At 38.9% G+C, this 23192-nt stretch overlaps 1 protein-coding gene across 3 annotated transcripts in view; it reads right to left on the bottom strand.

Moving 5' to 3' along the window:
- chd1l (chromodomain helicase DNA binding protein 1-like) overlaps positions 1–22858 on the bottom strand; it is a 28907-nt gene extending 6049 nt beyond the window's left edge. The window contains exons 1-24 of one of the 3 annotated variants that reach the window (XM_038275822.1): positions 22669–22858; positions 22381–22493; positions 19525–19631; positions 19328–19439; positions 19223–19254; positions 18918–18999; positions 18660–18822; positions 13369–13524; positions 13180–13272; positions 12999–13095; positions 11613–11686; positions 11385–11495; positions 10259–10373; positions 7625–7778; positions 7356–7545; positions 7020–7165; positions 2865–3028; positions 2577–2779; positions 2373–2471; positions 2190–2260; positions 1849–1963; positions 1032–1140; positions 693–944; positions 496–577 (exon numbers count right to left, since the gene is read on the bottom strand). In XM_038275822.1, the coding sequence (XP_038131750.1) occupies positions 496–577; positions 693–944; positions 1032–1140; positions 1849–1963; positions 2190–2260; positions 2373–2471; positions 2577–2779; positions 2865–3028; positions 7020–7165; positions 7356–7545; positions 7625–7778; positions 10259–10373; positions 11385–11495; positions 11613–11686; positions 12999–13095; positions 13180–13272; positions 13369–13524; positions 18660–18822; positions 18918–18999; positions 19223–19254; positions 19328–19439; positions 19525–19631; positions 22381–22493; positions 22669–22762 (2934 nt within the window). In that variant the 5' untranslated portion in view covers positions 22763–22858. Of the gene's footprint in view, positions 1–495; positions 578–692; positions 945–1031; positions 1141–1848; positions 1964–2189; positions 2261–2372; positions 2472–2576; positions 2780–2864; positions 3029–7019; positions 7166–7355; positions 7546–7624; positions 7779–10258; positions 10374–11384; positions 11496–11612; positions 11687–12998; positions 13096–13179; positions 13273–13368; positions 13525–18659; positions 18823–18917; positions 19000–19222; positions 19255–19312; positions 19440–19524; positions 19632–22380; positions 22494–22668 lie in introns of those variants that run through there. The other 2 variants (XM_038275823.1, XM_038275824.1) reach the window with 2 other exon arrangements.
- Positions 22859–23192: the final 334 nt, after the last annotated feature.

Raw genomic sequence — 23192 nt, 5'->3', positions numbered from 1 at the left:
GGAGGAGAAAATATTGCAATGCGTCGCAATAATTCAAGGATCGTGATGCATCGTGATAGAATCGCATCGTGACTTCTTTGGCAATACCCACCCCTAGTGACGACACAGTATGGGCTCCGGTGGCGGGGTTCACGGAACCGAGTCAGAGGCGGGCTTTCAATGGCCAGTGGGTCTTTGCACATAATAAATATATATATATATATATATATATATATATATATATATATATATATATATTTTTTTTTTTTTTTTTTTTTTCTATAGACCATTTCAAATAAAAAATACACTTTTAACTTTTATTCACCATAAAAAAAATATTTTTCTATCTTTTGATGATTACCTACTATTTATCGCACAGATTTCAAAAAGAATAATTTCAAGATGACGGCTCCAATCCAACAACATGTAAAAAGATGGAAGGGGTGTGAAACCTTCTCTATGGTACTGTGTAGTAAAATTTGGATAAGTGACAGAAAAGACCGAGTAGATGCCAACCTGTTTCTGGATGTGGTTCTCCACCTCTGCAACAATGTGGGTGACCTCTTCACTCATAATGTCTTCCTCATCTCCATCATACGTACACCGCAGCTAAGGCTTGCTCACACTCTATAGAAAACACATTTACTGAAACTGGCTAATGCAGAGACTAATGCACACACAAGAGTTTGAAAAAAAGAAGTTTGAAAGGATATGTCATAAGGTAGCGGGCCAGCTTCTTCCGTTGTGATGCAGAAATGTTGTAGAAAAATACTCTGACCCCCTTCATGAAGCTGGGGAGCTCTGCCGGGCTGAAGCTATGTTGTGGATTTGAGGGTCCTGGGGCCTCCGTTTCCGCCTCATCATCTGGCCCGCCTGAGCTCAATAAAGGTGCTTTAGAGGCAGCGGTTGATGTATTAGGCACCTGAGGTGAAGCTGTTTTCTTGACGATTCTGCTGTGATAATATCTGTCATTCAGGTTAAGGGGAAATCATTTCAGCAATTCTCTCATAGGGTGCTCTGTATGGGCTTCAGCTAGGAGACATAAAGGATACATGAAAGTGGGGATGCCCCTGGAAGCTAGGTGCTTTCTGATGAGCCTCTCTGTGCCATACCAGTTGAAACCTTTGGTGGAGTGACCGATGCGAGGAAGATGAACGCTGGCTAAACAGAAAGATAGAGCAAGCCTAAATCTTAAGTAATATACATCCAAGCACTAGTAACCAACTCTGCAACACATTGGCACAAATGCCATCTTTAGTAGCTTTCACCTTCCTTTTTGATAACGTAGAGTGGCTCAGGTTATCTGAGCCATCATTATAGTGATGCTGCTATGGGCTAAGACTGCAGGAGGACATAGGGACAACTTTTCCTCACTATGCTATGTTCTACTCATCGGTGTTGCATTATTTGCTAGTTCAAACGCTAATTCTATGATCTATCAGATTTTCCTCATCATATGGAGGCATCAGCTGCTGAGGTCAAAAACTTATATTATGATACAGTTGGGCCTGTTTTTCAGGCTAAATGCCTGAAATGGATTGGATTGCTCTACTCACTGATTTTATTCATTGTAATCTGCCCTCTAGGGGGCTTTCACCGGACGCTAAAATGTCCTTCCTAGATGACCTGTTAATCTTTAAATATAAACAAAAACTAAAATGAAAAAGTGAGACTGTAAAGTAGAAAATCCAGAAAAAACTATTAAGAATGTTCAAGCGTAACAAGTATCAACCATTCTAGAAAGACATAAATCATTTGATGTACCGCAAACACCAGCTTAACATGAGTTTTTCCAACATGCTAACAGACAAATGAGTGCAGACTTTAGCTTTGTGTTGCACGGCTTCATAGTGCTGTGCCTCTCCATACCACCGTCTCTCTTGGCTGCAGAGTAAATCCTCTTCAGTCCTTCTTCCAAAGCACTGAGGAGGATCCCAGACAGGTTGTTGGCTTTGTCTCTTTGCTGCGCCACTATCAGGGCTAGCTGGGGTGACGGGAAGGAGATTGAAGCAGGTTAACTTATTATCTGATCGACTCTGCAAGTCTGCAACCACACAGCAACCCAAACAAGGTGCATTGTGCTGATTATGTTCAATTCTGCAAAGTTTTTCGTGCATATTGCAAAAAAAAAAAAAAAGAAGAAAAAAGAAAAAAAAGAAGCGTGCATTTCCAAGCAGGAAAGCACAGATCATTCTGTGAACAGAAAGTACCTGATCTCTGCCGTTCATTCTCGACTGCTTGTCATCGATGGGGAAGAGGAACACATTTCCTAGCTCAAAATCTGAAGAACAGATTTGTAATTAATTCTTTTAATTCTGATCTACACCAGACCACCAATAAAGATATCTAGTTGAATTGTTGCTTGTTGTTCTTTTGAACTGAGTGATTCTTACCTTTCATCCTTCCTGCCAACTCGTACTGCTTTCGTGGTTCATCTGACCTCAACTCCAGTGCTGTAAAGAGGCCTCCTCTGCCCCATCGGCCCGAGTCATCTTGACAGAAATTAACGTACCGTTGAGAGAAAAGGTAGCAGAAGATGCACCGAGTAGATTTCATGAAAAGCATTTAATGTTCTTACGCTTAAATGGAGCACTTACCAACACAGTGGACGATAATAGCATCTCCCTTAGCAGTGTGGGGATGGGTAACGTCCCCAAGAACATAGCAGATATCCGTAGTGTTTGAGTCTGTGGAGCAAACACTGCTGTCGTCCTCTTCTTCTTCGTTCCTCTCCTCTTCTTCACTGTCCACAGGCTGCAGGCAAAGCGACCTATAGCCGCAAGACTCCCACCAGGCCATTCTGGATGAATCACCGGTAACAAACCAATGCATGAATAATAAAACACGACATCAGACGGCGTGATTGAACAGCAGCAAGTTATCACTTTTTTCTGTGCTTTTCCTCTTGCTGCTCCTTCTTTTTGTCCTCCATCATTTTGGCTCTCTTGGCTGCAGCCTCCTGCCTCCTTTGCCGTCTGAGCTCCAGCTCTGCCTCGGTGAGAGGTTTCCTCTTTCTTGCTGGAATCGCTAAGGCAACCGGGAGCAAAACCTGGAAACGCAAAGAGAGAATTGGAGAATCGTTACCAAATAAATCCTCCTCGCCTTTTTTTTTTTTAATTTAAAACCCAAAAAAGTAAAGAAAAGTACAGTAAAACGTCTATTTTCGATGTTGTAGACAGTATGACAAAGACATATACACACATATTCTGCATTTACTACAATCCTTTGTTCCAACTTTTGTCTACTTTTCACCTTAGACACAACTATTGGGTATTCACTATTTTTTAACTGAAGAATCTTTATAAATGGAGTGTATAGAGCCTTTGGCCTTTATGTCTGGACTTTGACTGATTTAACCCATGAATCTACTTTAAACTACTCAGTTATAGCTCAAGGTCACCAGCATCCTGACAGGTGAACCTCTGCCTCGTTGGTCTCGTAACTGATTATCATAGAAGGACAGGCTCCATATTGCCTCCCAAGACTCTACCGCCACATTTCATCATAAGGATGGTGGCTTAGGGCTGAGAGTCCCTACAGGGGGTAATCGTACCCCTAGTGGTCCACGAGGGGATTGCAAGGGGTACATGAAAATATTTTATTTCTTAGGTAGAAAAATAAAATAGGGCTGGGATCTGTTTTGCTTTGTAAGGACCCAGTTGAAAATTTAAACACGCTTTTACCAAGCAAAAGTAAGTTTTTGTTCAGTTTGAGTTCACCTTCAGCTTTGACACACATCCAAACCAAGCAGAGGAACAGAGTGGAGGCAGAGAACAGCTGATTTTCACACTCAGGTGTCTTGATGAAAACAAAGTAAAACTAATTAAGTCAGTCTGACTATAATCTTTGCTCTGCATTTTATTCCCAATTCATCAAGTTTAAATGTGATTATAGGGGAGTTACTCAGAGGAGCTGCAGTTTTGTAAATACAGGTTTATAATATGATTTTATTTTGTATTTAATTCGGTTACTTACTAACTTCTAAGAGACATACTTTTTCATTTGAGATGAAATAAAATAAGATTGAAATGCTCAAATTAAAATATTAATAAAATAGTTTTTATTTTATAATCACTTATTGTTCACTTTTGAAAAATCATCAATTCTTTTGACTGAGAGGGGAACTCATGGTAAGACAAAATGCACAAAGGGATAAACACGGCAAAAAAGGTTGGGAAACACTGGCTTAGGGATTTTTTTTGTTTCCCTTGTTTCACACATTTGCTGCATCTCCCGCTGCTAACTGGACTTATTAGGATTTTATTTTAGATGTTGGAGGAAACAGTTCACTGTTCAAAGTTTTGGATGATGGCTTATGACTGTGTGCACCATGCTTTGCGTTTCACTTTTTATTTCACCTTTCTGCTGTACTGTTTGGTTTCAGTGATGCTTCTGGGTCATGATTGCTTTGCGGTTTATATGCCTTAGCAGAAGATGGACAGAAAAGGGTCTGAAACCAACTTATTAACATTTATTTTACAGCTCTAAAATACACGACCTTGTGGATTTTAAGAATGACAACAACAAACTTTGCATACCTGCTTCTCCGTATTAAGGAAAGCGGATTCCTGGCCTGCTCTTTTAATGCTCTTAGAAATAATTTTAATGCCACCAACAGGTACCCGTCGACAGGCTGTAGCCATGTCCCGAATTCCTCGTTTTTCAACCACTTTTGTTGAACTTTTCTTTTTCCCCCCATTCTCTAGCTTTATCTCCAACTCAAGCTTCTTTTCTGAACATACAGCTTTGCGATCAACCGGAAGCAGTTTCACACAAATATTTCTTGATATAATATGTCTGACGACATTGTTTTTATAAACATTTTTTTTAATAAAGCATTTTAAATGCCACAATAAACAAAATATAATTTTAATGCCAATTAAGGCCTTAATTATTGTTTAAATTAAGGCCAATTACGGCCTTAATTTCCCCTGATAAAACAAATGATTTTAAAATATGATTGAACAATATTTGGGTCATGAGACCAAACTGATATTTGATTTGTTTTTTGGTTTTGCTTTTTTTTTTGCCAGTCAGCTTTGGTTATTTGATTAGTTCACAAATCTCATTTCCTTTGCAACTAATTTGTGTTAACTGGGTCAAAACATGTTGAGATTTGCACTAAAGGAAAATGATCACATTTTATGCATCTGTGGCGGGAAAAGTAGAGCAAACCTCCAGGTTTCACATCAGATCAACAGGTAAAAATCAGTCAGATCGGCAACAATCAGCTATTTCAGCCATATTAGTCCAAGCAGGAAACCGACACCCTGGACCCAAAGCGGGAGCAGAGAATGCATGTTCTTTGCAAAGGTGCAAAGGTAAAAACGTGACTTCATTCACTGCTACATACTTCAGCTAAAATGACTTAAACGAGCGAAAATGTGAAACTCCTTCTTTGGTTTTATTGCTCTTCAACTTCAGACCAACAGGGACAAATATTTTCTGTTTATGAAGATATGAAGTTAGAACAGATATGGAAAGGATTGTTTACAGTTTATGGCATATTTACATTCTTTTCATGGAACATCTGGATTTTTCTAAATTATTACAGTAACACATGAATTGATATCAGTTTTTATTAATAAATACTAACTAGCCCAAATAATTTAAAGGTCCTATATAATGCACAAATCACTTTGAGATTTTATCTGATGTTAATCTTTCATAAAAAATACACGCATCTTGTATTTTGCATGAATCATAAAATGTCTGCACAATGCGAAAGGTGATACGAGGTAGAGCGCTTTTAATACTTTATCTTCAAAGAGACGGCAACGCCTCATTTTTTCAGCTAAAGTTTAGGTCTTGAAAATGTGATTCCAGGCATGAAATGTCTCTGACTTTGTTCCGCTTTCCTATACAAGAACCTAATGATCAGAAGGGCTGGGATTTATTATTTTTGTTCTACTTCACCATACGTTTTCCTTTCACTTTAATTATATTGCTAATTGTGAGACTAACACTGATAATTTGAGCAAAATTGCAGGTTATTCTTTCCCCCACGTGTAACTTAAACAGTTACTCAACAGTGGATATTGTTCCCAATGGTTCCTTATCCTTTCCTGACATGTGTGCCTTACCTTAAAGGTTGGTTTTATACATTTATGTTGAAACTATTGATCTAGAAAAATTCTACTGTCTGAATTTATTTATTTGTGTATTTTCTACTTTGACTAGTGTTGCGCTGATGCCACTTTTTCGCCCGATACTGATACCTGGCTGTGGAGTATAGGCCGATACTGATGCCTTCTTTTTGAAATGGATGTGTGTGTGTATATGAAGAACTTATTTATACTTGGATGTAAAATAATTTTTGAAGCTGCTGCCTACCTTTGTGAAGCAGGAAAAAGACTAAAACAAAGTGAATCCAGTAGAACTTTTTGTTGCCTACCTGGAATGGGTGACAATATTTGAAGAAACTTTTGGCTCTCGAAATGGTATCGGTGCCCTATTTATTGGTACTCGCCGATACCGATACCACTATTTTAGTGCTGGATCGGCGCCCCGGCTGATACTGGTATCGCTGCAGCACTAAATTTGACACTTAACACAAATGGAATTTGCAAATAACTCTGTCTGATTACTGAATTTTAACCATTAAATCTGATGTAACAAGCCAACTGTTACTCTGTACCAAGGTGGGCATTTTACCAGCTACTTCTTTATTTTTTTTACATTTACTTGATTAAGAACATATTAGAATAGAGCTACTCTTACATGAGTAAAACGTTGGGGGACTCTACACACCTCTGAGACTGTAATGGCAAATGAATATTTCATCATATGCCTAGAGTGATATAAGAAATTTAATCCAGGTTTTCTTTAGTGGTCCATTTTTGAAAAGGGAAAAGGTTAAAGAAATACTTTGAGAAGGGAACAATAGAAAAAAAAAACCCATATTTACAAATATCTTTTTAAACTTATCCAGACCTAAAAAAAAAAAAAAAAAAAAAAAAAAAACTCTTCCCAACTTTAAAAAAAACGCATATATCTGTAAACCTTCTTCTTATTTGGAAATGAAAGTGGTAGAGTCTTACTCCGGCTTTATGGCGCAGAGCTCGTCCCTCTCCTGCTGCCTTCTTAAACTCGGCCATCTGCTCTTCCAGCAGCCGATCGAAGCTCTTCTGGTCCTCTGAGCTCGGGTCCTTGCTGTAGTCTTTCCCCTCAAAGATGTACATATGATCTACAGGACGAGATGACACGAAGGTGGGATTAGCCCGCCCAGGAGATTGGAACATGAACGGCAGAAAAAAAAGAGCCTGATTTAATAAAAGGAAAACAGTCTCATTGGCAGTAGGAGATGTGCTGAGGTACAAAATCGAAACCAAATAGAAGGAAAGTGAAGCAGACACATTAGATTAAAAATGGCGTACTCTGCTCCTCAGAATCAGACCCCTTCTCCATCTCCTCTTCATCTACTCTCAGTGGAGATAATTCCTCATCATCGTCCACCCACTGACCCTCCCTCGACGGGCCGAGGATCTTCTCCAGCTTTACCTCCTCTATCGAGCTCTCATCAGATGATAAAAGCTTATCTACTCCAAACTTCAAGATCTCACTTAGCTGTTGAGGGGAAATGAAAAAGAGAAATTGATCAAACTCTGGAGGCAGGGCGGGGGTGTATGTGGCGAAGGTCGCCGACCTTCAGGCCTGCTGCAGCCGACTGAGCCTGATCCATCAGGGAGAAGCGTCCCTCTTCGATGACGGTGTTGGTGAGCTGCAGCTTAGAGACGGCTCTGGAGTACATGATCTCCTCCACGGTGTCTCTGGCAAGGAGGCGGATGACTTTCACGGGCCTGGAATATGTCAAAGTTCTCAAAAGGTTAAATGGGCATTAAAAAGCATGTGAGAGGAGTAAACCATTTATAAATAATATACTACAGAGGCTGTTTTAATATTCTATCATGGTGGCCTGGTCCACTTGTTCTCTCTATTCATTAGACTAAACCAGATGACCTAAACCTGAGTAAAGATAAAATGCTTTCCAGAGTGTCTGGCTCTCCTTTGGATTCAAAGTATTCTTTGTTTAAAGTGTTAAAAGCGACATGCCTGGTTAGATATGATCAGGGTCTGAACTTTTCCAGACAATAATTTCAAGGCTTTTTTAAGGATTTGTTTTTTATGAATCCTGTGAACTTCCAGAATAGTTAAGTCTGCCTGGTAAGGTTAATCTTTTGGTTCCCTGGTTAATAAAACAGGCTGCAATGTGGAAGAGGGCATCGCGTTTCTTATATAAAAGCTGCTCAGACATTTTTCAAATAAGTAATGAAGAAACTTAAACTAAATACAAAATCTTTAGCTCAGAGTTTGTAACACCTTTGTTAGATAAAATAAGAAAAAAAAAGGTTAATGAAAATGTAACATTTATCCAAAGTCATTTTCTTTTCAAACCAGTGTTTCCCAGAATTTTAAACATTACAAAACAAACTTTTTACGTTTCAGGCATGCACAGGAACCCTGCCACTCGTCAGTTTTTGCCATTTCCTCCTAATCCTAAAAATGTAAAGAGGGAGGAATGCAGTCCACCTGTGAAAGGTTTTACATCACAGGCTCCCTGCAACCGAATATTAAACAGGAATGTAGAAGTTCAAGATCTGCAGTTTCAGAGGATTAGTCTTTGACGACTGTTTTTTTTTAATTTTGCTAAACACTTAACTTTTGTGTAGTGGTCTTTAACATCACTTCCCCAGACTCTCTGCAGGGCAGCAAACTGTTTTCTTAATTTTTCAGTTCAGTAGTAGCTGAGTATTTACATTATCAAGCTGATATATTTATACAGTATGGAAAATAAATAAAATCTCAATAAAAGAGTCAAAGCAAAGAGTGACAAAAGCCTTTTCTCCCAAACTATTGAGACAAACATAGAGTTTCCTCAACCTGATGGGACTTTAAATGAAACAGCAGCATAATTTATACTTTTACATATGCCACCAGGTTATCATTCTTAAACATTTCTCTTTTTTTTAAACAATAATTTGTTAAATAGTGTGCCTTTGTGACATTTGGGGTGACGGAGGTGTTTTTAAAAATGATTTAATGAAAAGAAAAACATGTTGATATAAATATCGAATATTGGCATTAAGCTTTAAAATATCAAGATATCTTTTAGTCTGTACCACCCAGCCCTGCTTTTTAAGGTAAAAAACCAAAACAAAAGGAAAACAGAAACAGAGTTATACAGCATGATAGTGAAGATTCTCAGTCATCCAACTCGTAATTCCAAAAACAAGAAAATTAAAAACAATCCACTCGACTTTGTTTCCAAGTTTGAAGATGTTTCGCTTCCCATCCAGGAAGCTTTTTCTATTCAAATTCAAGTTTTTTAATTCAAAATGTCATGAATAGCATTGAGTTCGAGGTTTTTTACAGAAGCCCATGAAACCTTGTTTGGTTTTTGAAAACATTGAAATTGATGAAGGGGTCCACCCCTTTGGACTGGGGGTCGTTTGGCTCCTTTTGTTTTTATTGCAGGCTAATAAAAAAAGCCAAACGACCCCGATTCCAAAGGATCGGACCCCTTCGTCCGTTTCACTTTGCTTTATTTCAAAACAATAACAAGGCTTTGTTGGGCTACCGTATAAAACCTCAAACTCAACGCTATTCCTGACATTTTGAATTGAAAAAGCATCCTGGATCGGAAGCAAAACATCTTCAAACTCGGACACAAAGTCCAATGGATTGTTTTTAACTTTCTTTTTTTGGAATGATGATGACCTGGATGACTGAGAATCTTCACCAGCATATTTATGAAAAGAAAAACATGTTGGTATAAATATCAAACATTGGCATTCAGCTTTAAAAAGTCTGTACCACCCAGCACTGCTTTTGAAGGTAAAAAAAAAGGAAAAAAATAAACAAAAACAGAGTTATACAGCACTTTTTTAGTCATAAACTGCAAAATCTTTAATCCTAAACCACATTTACCATTAAATTATCCTAAATATGCTCCCAGTAAAAATGTCGGGATAATTATTCTGCCATAGAAACATAAACAGAACAGATTTGGATTAGTTTTCCTTCAGTTGGGAGGATGTTTCTAGTGGTTTCCATCCTGGGTGCAGCAGTGCAGTTAGAGCTCAACAATGCAGTGCAAACAGGAAGAGCTTCTGAACAACCAGCAGCAGATAAAGCTCCTGGCAGCTACAGATAACCTTAATGCCATCAGCAGCTTTACTTCGTCACACTTCCGAAAGAGCTGCGTGTAAAAATAGGGACGTCTTTCCTACGTAGGGTAAAATGTTTCAATTCCAGTAATCAGAAGGGGGAGGGGCATCACCTGTTCTGGCCAATCCGATGGCAGCGAGCTGCAGCCTGAAGGTCGTTCTGAGGATTGAAGTCGGTATCCACAAATATAGCTGTGTCAGCAGCTGTGAGGTTGAGGCCAACGCCACCTGAAAAGGACAGTGATGGATACTCCACTTCCATGTTGATCTATTTGAATGCAGAATCCACATTCTGTCCTCGTGTGTTTGTTAGAATCATAGACTATGCTCAAAAAATGACTAAATGGATGAAAAGCAGAGAGAAAATCTGGAAAATGGAAAATGTTTTTGCTAAAGGTGCTTTAACAAGCAAGTGGGACGTTCCCTTAAACTCTATTTAAGTTTGAATTTAAGATTATATAAAGCTGAAAAGGAAAGTTTCGACAGGAAATCGCTCTCATTTCACCTTGCTTAAAAAACAAATACCTGCTGGCCGTCAACATCAGAGTAACCTTCTGCTGCAGATCTATTCTCTTCCTGATTCATCCCTCTTCCTATTTCTGCTTATTCTATAAACCCACTACAGAAAAGATTTCCTAGTGTTGCAAAAAAAAGAAAAAAAAGAAAAGTCAACACAGAAGGATACATAATTCCTAATATCACAGAGAAAAGGCACAGACTGTGTCGTCTGTGCACGTACTGCAGCTGTACACCCTATTGAATCACGTTAGCATGTGCAAAATAGCAACAGCAAAGATTGCTTTGCTGTTGCAATATTCTGCAGGATATTAAACTGTCAGGCATTCCCACCCTGCATATCAGTGACCTATGTGATCGGTCGGATGGACTGGACGGTTAAAGGTGATGGAAAAATCTAAAAAAAACAAAATATATAGAAGTTGTGGAGGAAATCCTGTAAAAAAAAAAAAAAGCTTCAATTTAGGGTGGAGGTTATCTTTCAAGAAAGAAAAAAGCCCTAAACACACAGCAAGGGTTTTAATTATTGAAATAGATGTTCTGCATCAGTAGAGGTTCTAAAGTGAAACTTTCAGGACTGAATACTTTTTAGGGAATGTTGTACACTTTACAAAAAAAAATGGTAAAAATTGTGAAAAAAATAAAGACTGAAATGTGAAGAATATCAGTAAACCTCATCTGTATCCTGTATTTTAAACAGATACTAAAATAAATTCAAGTCACCTGCTTTAGTGCTGAGTAAAAACACAAAGATATCCTGGCTGCTGAAGTTCTTCACAGCGAGGTTTCGTTCCTCCCCTCGAACGGACCCGTCCAGACGCTCGTAGCTGTAGCCTGAGCAGAAAAAAACGTCATGGTGCATCTTTAGGGGATGGGAGGAAGTGCGGCGATAGGACGGGGTGAGATGGTGCTGAGGGGATGGAGAGAGATGTGTGTTTTCATCCCACTCACCTCTGTACTCCATATAGTCCTGGAGAATGTCCAGCATCCGCTTCATTTGAGAGAACAACAGGACACGGTGGCCCCTTCATCCAAAACAAAGATCAATAATGAGACGGAAAGAAGGTTTCCAGATTTTTCTTCCCGGCTTCAATATTTCTTCGTATTTAGACACTAAATATCCGGGGTAAGGATCAGAGCTGAAGTAGGAGCCTCACAAGGAACCAAATTTATATTCAGCCGTTTTACATTTGGAGCTAGCTTGGAGTTGATAGCAGCTACCATTTAGATCGCACAGCTACACCTGGGCACTAGCTGTGGGTCTTAGCTCTGCGTTTAACACCATCCATCCAATAAAACTTAAAAAATGTCCCCAAACTGGAGGTGCATTTTGTCTAAAGGATCTAGATCACATGCCTCCACTGAGGCCTGCTAACACGGTTCTCAAATATTCTGCAGGAGCCCTCATACCCACAGCAATACTTTAAGGGCATGCAGGTGGGGGCTTTAGTCCTCGACGCGGGCGACATGGGTTCAAATCTGGGCTGTGGTCCTTTCCCGCCTGTCTCTCCAACTCTCTCATACCCCCTTTCCTGTCAGCCTACTGTTGAAAAAACGAGCCACCAGCGCCGCAAAACTCAAAAAATAAAAAATAAATCCTCCTTAAGAAGACTCATTATTCAAAGAGTTATTCAAGAGAGAGATACCCCAACCTCCGTAGCCAGGGAGTTGGGATGTAGACCAGCTTGTATTTCTTTGTATCTTACAATAATGAGTCTATAAGACATCGGACTGATTTGCTCCAACGATTTCTATATAAGTCTACCTGTTCCTCATTTTGCAAACCGTATCACAGAAACCCTGTGAAGTTTTTAATCTGGTGTAAAAAGAAGTTGAAGTGAAATGATTTGGTTTGTAAATACTACTCCTGTGTTTTTAATTATTTGACATTTTTTTCCCCCTATACATTTCCTGCCACTTTGTACATTACTACTTAGAAAAAAAAACAGCAATTTTCTCATTAAATAAAAGGCAGATGTTACATAAAACTGAGAATGTAGAGCTTCTATAGCTCCATTATGGCACATTCTTCTTCTTTGACTATTTGAGGTGACAAATATATGTCTCCACTGTGAGATCAATAAAGTCATTCAATCAATCAAGCCTTCCTCTTGCTGCAAACAATCTATTCTTCAAGTGTAAACTGTTATCTATATGTGACAGCTCTCCTTCACCTTTTAAAAAATGTCAAACTAAATGGAAAGGAAATAATGTACCAATGTAAGAGAATCCAACTATATATTTGTGGATCTCCAAAGCAGCAATGCATAGTTATTAGACAGGATCTGCAATGCCACTAGATGGAGCCAAACCATAATTATTGCAGGATGTGCCCACCCCATGTGCAGGAAGGCCAGGATGCTGTCTAGGATGCACAGTTTTCCGCTGGCTTCTATGAGATGTTCCCCGATCTGAAAGGGCTCTGGTTCCACCCCTAAACAGGAAGAAGGGACAAAATCATTTAGACGCAATCCGACCTTTTACAGCCTCTCTGTGCGTTTCATTGCACGCATCTCACCATCAAACAGATACGGGTGGTCGACACACTTTCTCAAATTCATCAAGATGTTCAGCATCCTGTTCTGGCTGCCTTGTTCATTTGCAAATGCCTCTGAAATGTTTAAAAATAGATGGTTATGTTGGCTTTGTTTGTTCTAATAAAAAAAAAAAAACTTTTTCTAGTGAAATTCAAAGTGAAGCGACTCACCGTAATCTTTCATAAGACTGGCCTTGTAGTATTTCTTCTGCAAAGCGGACATGCCGTGGTACACCACCAGCTCTGTCTTCTTAGGCAGATCCAAAGCCACCTCAGACTTCACTCTACGGAGCAGAAAAGGCTCCAAGACGCTTTGAAGCTCTGAAGCTGGAAGAAGCATTGAACTTTAAACACATCTACTTGAATGCCTCATAGATCAAATAACTCCTCATACATTTCCAAGTCTTTTTGATTATGTGACAAACCAACACAAAGCAGTGCATAATAATACGCGGGAAAAAATGTAATTCATGGCATTTCTTAAGGTTCACAAGTAGAAATCTGAAAAGTGTGGTGTGAATTTAACCCAAAGGATTAAGGGAGTTATTTTTTTTATTTTTATTTTTTTTGCGGCAATAGCGGCTCGTTTTTTCGACAGTAGGCTGACAGGAAAGGGGGTATGAGAGAGGGGGAGAGACATGCGGCAAAGGACCACAGGTCAGATTTGAACCCGGGTCAGCCGCGTCGAGGACTAAGGCCTCCGTACATGGGTCGTTGGCGCTAACCGCTGGGACACCTGCACACCTGATTAAGGCAGTTCTAAATGCAAAAGAGGATCCAACAAGCAAGGTGTACCTAATAAAGTAGTAGGTACTAGTTTCTTGGTTTGAGGAGGTCCTCTGCATGGATGGAGAAGAAAGAGACTTAAAAAAAGAGGTGAAAAAAATTTAAAAAAACACTTGCATCTGCTTGGCCATCCCTCTATGCAATGTTCAATGCAACATCTGACAACTTAAAGATGCTATGGTCCACCTGAACTGACAGGTAGTTCAAGGACAACATTAATGAGAGGGAAGGAGCTGCAGAGAACCCCAGATGGTTGTGGGTTGGCTAATGAATTCAATTTCTTAAAATTCCCTTAAAAAAAAAAAGGGTCTTGATTGCAGCTTTGTCAAAAGCCATGGTGGGAAAGATTTGGTGCAAGTTACTAGCCTAGTAAACTAGCCCCACCCACTAGCGGCCAAAATCATTTTTGCCAGCTGAGATGTGTTTTGAATTTCTGGAGGCAAAGCAGGCGGGGTTTTAAGGACGAGACAACAAAGCTGTGCTACGCTGGAGGAAGCGCAACAACGAAGATGGCAAAAACTATTGAACAGTTCTCGGTTGACTCAGATTTGGAATCAGTTTTGAAAGGATTAGACTTTGGGTTTTCGTTGAAACGTGAGCAGGAAGAGGCTCTACGCTCATTCATTTTAAAGGAGGACGTTTTCGCCATTCCACTGACAGGCTGTTTGTTTACACTCCCCCACCAGCTTTCTGTCGCGCTTACTACGTCTCATTGCTTAGAACGTTGGCCAATAGGCACAGACATGGTTTGAAAACAACAGGTTTTTCTCATCAGCAATCTTCCGATGTCTCATTCAACAGGGCCAGACTAAATTACACATTTAATCTCACATTTAGTCTGGTTTATCAGGCTATCATTATGGGGCCAAAATGGTAGCTTTAATATTTGCAAATGTGTGTGGAGAGTTGTGTGTCTGTATCTCGATTTGTGTGTGTGCAGTGGGATTTGAAAATGTGTAAATAAATCTGTAAATGTGTGAGGAGATTTGTGTGTCTGTACAACAATCTGCAAATGTGTAAAACTACTTGTGTGTAATCCGTTTTGCAAATGTGTAAAAAATCCACAAATCTGTATTCAGATCTGCAAATGTGTACTGAGATTTGCAAATGTGTAAAAAATCCACAAATGTGTATTCAGATCTGCAAATGTGTACTGAGATTGGCAAATCTGTAAAAAAAATCCACAAATCTGTATTCAGATCCACAAATGTGTACTGAGACTTGCAAATGTGTAGATCAATCTGTAAGCACACACAGAGACACTTGTGTCTGAAGTATTTTCACTTCAAGACCCAGAAATACAGACAAATCATTGGTTACAAGTCAAGCGGTTTATCGGTTGGCTCTCTTTACACACGTGATTTTTGCTACTCTTCTGCCGGGTGAGATGCACAAATGCGTAGAAGGATTTGTATGTGTATTTTCGCGATTTGTAACCCCTTGCGCAGGCTCGCAGGCTCACATGCTGCCCTGACCGCAGGCTCACAGGCTCACAGACAGCCTCTACCTTTTTTTTTCATCCGCTGCGGGAGTTGACGTGACAATGATGATATATTGATACCATTCAGTCAGAAAAAATGTAATCTATTATCAAACAAAAGGTTACGGAAAGATGGCAGAAGCTGTGGGAAGAGCATAGAACTGGAAGGTGGCTTTATAGTATCCAAAGGAAAATTGGTGCAATGAGGAGAACGGAAAGGAATAAAAAAGAGGTTATATCTAGATTAAGTTTCGAAAACACGGGGTTAAATGGAAACTTATTTAGAATGGGAACAGGAGGTTGTGGTTTTTGTTATCAAGGGGAGACGGTGGAGCATGTTTTGTTATAAATATTCTATGGAGAGAAGGGAATTATTAAGTTAGTTGCAAGAAAATAAATTGCAGTTAAATATACAAGATATTTTGGAAAAAAAATCTACTTATGATTATTTTTGTAATTTGATAAACAATCTTGAAAAAAAACGAAATTGATAGAAAGGATATAAGTTTATTTATGTAAATATTGTTAATTTTTATTTTTCAGTGGGAAAATACATAGCATCCCGATCCACACTCCACTGAAGTAGATGGCGGAAATGTATGTGGCTGTATGTGAAGCAAGTTGTGCTGAACTGTTGCAGCAGAGAGAGGCTGTCTGTGAGCCTGCGGTCAGGGCAGCATGTGAGCCTGTGAGCCTGCGTTCAGGGCAGCATGTGAGCCTACGAGCCTGTGCAAGGGGTTACAAATCGCGAAAATACACATACAAATCCTTCTACGCATTTGTGCATCTCACCCGGCAGAAGAGTAGCAAAAATCACGTGTGTAAAGAGAGCCAACCGAAAAACCGCTTGACTTGTAACCAATGATTTGTCTGTATTTCTGGGTCTTGAAGCGAAAATACTTCAGACACAAGTGTCTCTGTGTGTGCTTACAGATTGATCTACACATTTGCAAGCCTCAGTACACATTTGCAGATCTGAATACAGATTTGTGGATGTTTTACACATTTGCAAATCTCAGAACATATTTGCAGATCTGAATACACATTTGTGGATTTTTTACACATTTGCAAAACGGATTACACACAAGTAGTTTTACACATTTGCAGATTGTTGTACAGACACACAAATCTCCTCACACATTTACAGATTTATTTACACATTTTCAAATCCCACTGCACACACACAAATCGAGATACAGACACACAACTCTCCACACACATTTGCAAATATTAAAGCTACCATTTTGGCCCCATATATCATGTTACCTTATTCTGATTAAATCAAAATCAAACTTTATGATTGAAATGCAAAAAGCTAAAGATTGAGGTGGAGTTTCTCCTTAGAGCGAGACATTAATCCCTTTTGTTGGTTTATCACATAAATTGCAATCAGGGCTCAAAGTAAGCAAGAACGTCGCTGTATTGCATACCAGTAAAGATTTTAGTGGCAGTATGCAGATCCGCAAGGACCGGTTGCCTGCTATTTTGTGCCACATACTTTAGCATATAGCTACCAATTTGAGTGCGCAGTGAGATTAATCTACAGCGTTTACATCTCACATGCATTCGCTTCAATCTGTCTGAAGTGCTTTAGCTCTGTAGCTCCTCCCTGGTGGTTCCCCACATCAGCTCACCGCTCAGCTGGTCCAATATGGCTCTTTGAGCAGTTTGGGCTGCTGACCCCTGGACTAAAGCGTGTTCATAAATGATGACAGGTCTTTTTAATTGTATTTATTTATATATATATATATATATATATATATTTATTTATTTTAGGGATGCACGATATAATCGGCCCCCTATCGGTATCGGCTTGTATCGGCCTTAAAACTGAATATCGGACATCGGACATCGGCCACCCCACCGATATTTAACCCGATATTTGATCAGCTTCTGAGTTTCTAAAGTCTAAAAAAAAATAAAATAAAAAAAGCTACTTCTTCTTCTTCCTCAAAAACTTCTTTTTTACAAACTTTTAAAGACGAGGGAAAAAATATTGATACATTAAAATATCCCAATATCTTCATATGCTGATATATTGCCATTTAAAAACACCATATCAATCTATTTTACTAATGAAATATTGCTATATGTCATCGTTATGCTACGAAATCCCCCGAAAATTCACAAAATGTTGCCATATTTGTATATGTTGATATATTGACGCGGTATCGATCTATTTTACTAACAAAATCTCACAAGACTTTGCAAAATATCACGAGAGTTTGTAACAGAACGATGAAATTTCACGAGATTTTGAAAGTAAAATAGATCGATACCGCGTTTTTAAAAATCAATTTGATATCAGCATATGAAAATATATTTGAGTATATTATTTTTCAAAGTGTCAGAAATGGATAACAAAACTGCTGTTTTCAATGACTACTTATTTTTGTCCAGCTTTAACATCAGTATCGATATCGGTTATCGGCTACATGAGTTTTAAAATATCGGCATATCGGATATCGGCCAAAATCCCAATATCGTGCATCCCTAAAATATATATATATATATATATATATATATATATATATATATATATATATATATATATATATATATATATATATATATATATATATATATATATAAATCTCTGAATGGCTTAGCACCCAAATACATCACAGACTTGCTATCAGTGTATCAACCCTCCAGACCACTCAGGTCTTCTGGCTCCAGCCTGCTCTGCATACCTACCAGAACCAGAACTAAACATGGAGAAGCAGCATTTAGTTCCTATGCTCCACTTATATGGAACAAACTTCCAGAAAACTGTAAAAGTGCGGAAAGCCTGAGTTCCTTTAAATCAAGACTAAAAACACATTTGTTTAGGATTGCCTTCCACTGTTCTAGTTAAACAGTTCAACTGAAACATCATTAGTTCAACATTTTTATTTTCCTTAGTCCAACTGTTTAATGTTCTTTTTTTGTTTCTGAATTTTTTATTTTTTTTTTCCTACTTGCTTTGATTCTGTTTTTTTTTTCCTATATTTTAATCATGTAAAGCACTTTGCATTGTCTTTGTACTGAATTGTGCTATACAAATAAATTTGCCTTGCCTAATTGTATAGATGGTACTAGCAAGAATTTAAAAAAACACTTTCACCCCTGATACCAATAAAACAGACTTTAGGTAGCAAAAAGTAATAAACACCTTTGCTTTGCACATACATGAAACAGTAATTTTATACCATACCCAGAGCAGGCTGGCTTTTTAGATTGGAGTAAGAGTTGACAAAGCTGTCGGTCTCGTTGGGCGTGAAGATGTTGGGTTGAATGAAGCTCAGCAGGGAGTAGAGCTCCTTCAGGTTGTTCTGGATGGGAGTCCCTGTGAGCAGGAGTCTGAAACCAACGGTAAACTACACAAACAAATAATAAAATTAGAAATAAACTAAGCTGCTGTTTAAGTGAAATATGATAAGAAGAAGACTTCCTTCAAGGAGCATTGCAGCACCTCGGTCAGGGTTTGGTGTAACAAAGAGTTTTGGTTCTTCAGCCGGTGAGCTTCGTCCACGACAAGCACCTGCCAGCTCCACCTGAGGAAGAAGTTAACATCTAAACACCTGTTGCCAGGAGAAAACCTGATGACAGTGGAACATGGTGAGACATGTCGCTGAGAGGTCAAACAAGTAGGTTTTGTAGATTAACCGCTCCTGTAATGTTTGAAGAAATCTTCATATCTGCAAAATGATGCTGCATAAAGTCTTTTTAAATCCTTAATCAAGCTATAATACATGAAAAGGATGAGAATCCACCAACCTCTTCAAGAATGAAGCATCTTTGAGACACAGCTGGGAATCAGATTAAATGTTAATTTCATGTCAAACTTTTAGTGATTTTTGTTTTCACCTAACTGCCACGGACCTCGTATGTGGTGAGCAGAACATGGAAGGCCTGTGTGTTCGTCTCCCTCTGAATCTCAGCCCGTCTCTCCTTGTCTCCCTTGTAGCTCAGCAGAGTCAGAGACGGGGCAAAGCTGTCAATGAATTTAAACTGCATTAATCTATCCCAGGTTCATACGAATCATCTGATGATGGGGCTAAAGCTCAGGAGGACTTTACCTCTCCAACTCCTTTCTCCAGTTCTCCATGACAGAGAGTGGGCTGAGCACCAAAAACGGGCCTTTCTTTCCCAGAGCTCCAAACATGTAAACCAGCAGAGAGATTGTCTGGAGAAGAAGTCAGTATGAGAACTTTAGATCACACAGAAAAGAGTAAAAAGAAACAAAAGAAACCGAGACGATGGTTACATTCCAATACAGGCATCCAGAACTGTCCTGCTTCCATACATGCTGGAGCCAAATGATTGAATATTTTATTATTTCTAGTTTACTATTTTTTGTCTAATTTGGTATGACATATATGAACATGAAATATTGCTGGGTGAGCTCCTGGATTCAGGCACGCAGCCATACAGTTTTTGATTGCTATCGATTGTTGTTGTTGCATAAAAGGAAAGAAATAAGCTGATATGATCTGCCTGTCAGGTCATACTGCAGTAAAAAAAAAATCTAAGTTTGTTTTTGGATGATAAAGCATCTTGAACAAAAGGAGAAAAGTTTGACGGAAAGAACTACTTAGAGCTGTAACTATACCAAAATTGTGAAAAAATATATATAAATATTTTGCATTCAAGATAAAAAAAGGCTTTTGTCTGTCAATATGCTCTATCCAACACTCCACATGTCAAAAAGTTTAGTCTCACCTGGTTTTAGTCTGTATAAAATCGTCTTTAAGGGGCCTTTCTCTATCCGATTATTAACAGAGGCGTAGCTAGAAAATTTTAATAGGGGTGGCCAGTCAAAAACTAATGTAAACCGAGGGGTGGCTGAAAGCGGATTGGAGCCAGAACCTCAGGGTCAATCTACATTGCTCCAACTGGAACAAGCACAACATCCATATTTTCTAAATAAAGACAAACTATACTTTCCTACAGCCTTTCGATTACAAATATATGCATATGTTTCCAAGCTGCCTATATAAAAGGTATAGTCGACACAACTTCTGGGCTGAACATATTTTCCATTAATAATTAGGGGTGTGGGAAAAAATAATCGTTTTGGCGATATATCGTGATATTCGGCTGCCCAATATAATATCGATCTTTCACTTCTTAGTATCGATTTTCCAAAAAAAAAATGGTTACATAAAACATTGATGGGAAAATGGGCTACCTCTGCACTACCACTCTGGCAGAAAGCGCTGTGGAGCCCTTTAACTGTGCGTGCAGCACCAAATCTGTATTTGAGGCACTCACAGTGGAAGAAAACCCCAAACAACATGGATAATAATACCTAATCAATATTTTCTGATGAAAATATACAGCACTTGCTGTTTTATCTCATCATTTGATTTTGATAGCTGGGGAAAATATAGCAATATATAGTGATACTGCAATATTGTGATAATATCATATCGTGACCCAAGTATCGCGACACTCATGCCAATACTCACCTCTATTAATAATAGTAATATTTCATTACTTGCCTACTTTTATCAAAAATTGTTCTGCATAAAATTAATATTTACATGTACTAATATCTAAATTACATGGATTTTTAAGTTATTATTAAAGTAGTTATTTATCTATGATTTCACTGAAGACATGATTTTCTCTTTACCTGATATAACACAAAATTTTGTTCTTAAAACAGCATGAATTCTGTATATATGAACTTTAATCTTAGTATTTTGATGTGCATAATTAGCCTCACATTTTAATTGTTAAGCGTTAATATATGAAAAAATAAAATGTTTAATAAGTTTGAACATTCCCCTTAAGAGTATTACTGCTGCCGCCGTCTGTATTAGAGGGCGAAAAAATATGTTAGGGGTGGCCAATGATAGGCTAAAGCTGCGTTCACACCAAACGCAGCAGGAGCAGCTAGTTTACAAGCAGTCAATGGTGGACGCACGTCAAGGCGCAGCTAAATGTCCCACAGCACGATTTGAGCAGCAGACGTGCTGCAAACGCGCTGCTGCTTGAGATGGAAAAACTGAACTTTTGCTGCTCGACGCGCCACATCAATCAACAAGAGAAGCTGATCTGGGAGCTGGCAGGGAGAGAGACACATTGCTGGAGATACAGATCACTGTGATCACTCCACTGAAACAGTTTATGAACGCCTAAATTAACTTTAAATGCTGAAACCTGCTGGCCAAACATGTTTGCTTTTATTATCATGCTGCCTGTAGTTTGGATTACGTACATGAAAACCGCCTTCCAGCCGATGAAGCGAAACACGAGGAGGCGAGGCTGCTGTTGAATGGGATTCCTACTGACAGCGCTCCGCTGGTATGTGGGAGTCTGAGCGGCTCCGACAGAAATAATATTGGAAGGCAGGATGGTAATCTGGATGAACTGACTGCACAGATCAAGTTTTCAGGTGGATTTTCCCACTTAGAAACATGTTAAAACTATTTTATTCCCACTGATCACAGCAAATATAGCTGCCAGGCCAAGTAAGGACTGAGTAGCTCCGCCCAACGCGTGTTAGACACACTTTTCGACCGCGCAGCCAGAGCAGCAAAGCTGTTTCAGCCGCGCGTCAGAACTAAACTTGTACAAGCATAAAAAATGAAGCAGCAGATGCGTTTTTGCTGCTCCTGCTGCGTTTGGTGTGAATTAAGTGCAGGTGAATTAAGCCCATCTAGCTCCGCCCCTGATTATTAAATGATCAAATGAAAAAATAGTCGACAGATTAATCGATTATCAAAATAATCGTTAGTTGGAGCATTTAGCCCATCGATACTAAGTTAAAATTAAATCTGCATAACACTGCAAAATGCAAATATTTTGTGAGAGGTAGAAAATGCAACATGCATAATATCTGCAAACTAATCAAGAGATTATTCAGTTTAGAAAAGTTGGTTGGACCTTCCATAAGGAGCATGCAAGGTGTTTAACCTCATACACACCTGGCAGGTTTTACCCAAACCCATCTCATCTCCCAGGATGCATCCCTGCTGGTGTTTGAGGCTCTGGCTCAGCCACTGCACCCCGTCCAGCTGGTAGGATCTCAGCTGGATCCCTGCAAACAGGAAACCTACTGCTGAGCATTGCTCCAAAGATGGAAAATAAAACCACCTGACTGGGTTTAAGTCGTCCACAAACACATATTAACAGCAAGTAACGACTACAGGGAGAATTTGGTCACAGTTTGAATGAAAGTAAACCAGGTTGTAACTTTTCTCCCGCCTCCATACCTGTTAAACCAAACTTCTGCAGGTCGCTCTGACTTAAAGCCGTTTTTTCTTTCTCTGCTATTTTGTTTTTTATTTTCTCCAATAAGTCAGACATGTTTCCACTAAAAGAGACTAGATGAGGTGAAAAAATTGCTGCCTCACAGACATGTAGAGACAAGGAGCGCTCAGCTTTGTTATCAATGGGAGACTTCCGGGTTGCGTGGTCACGTGATCACGAAAAAAGCGCGCCTTTCATGACGCAGAGCCGGAAGGTCCTCAAGATTCCCCCAAAACTTATGTTTTCTTTGTAGACTTCCATTCATATGAAAACACTTTAAAGTTAACTACGAACTCACATTGCTGCTCGCTTAAAAATGAGCTTTGATTATTGCTAAATTACAATGATATTAATTAAAAATACAGGGCTGCAACTTTTAATCAAACCTTGCAGTGAGGTTTTGAAATAGTTTTCAGAGGATTTAACTGGGAATAAAATTGTCAAAATGAGGAATTTTTGATAGAGTAGTAAATTTTACTGAATAAAA

The sequence above is a fragment of the Cyprinodon tularosa genome, unplaced genomic scaffold (genome assembly GCF_016077235.1).
Source record: "Cyprinodon tularosa strain WSP-4 unplaced genomic scaffold, ASM1607723v1 ctg98, whole genome shotgun sequence".
NCBI classification, from domain to species: Eukaryota; Metazoa; Chordata; class Actinopteri; order Cyprinodontiformes; family Cyprinodontidae; genus Cyprinodon; species Cyprinodon tularosa.
This window is presented reverse-complemented; position numbering and strand designations above follow the sequence as displayed.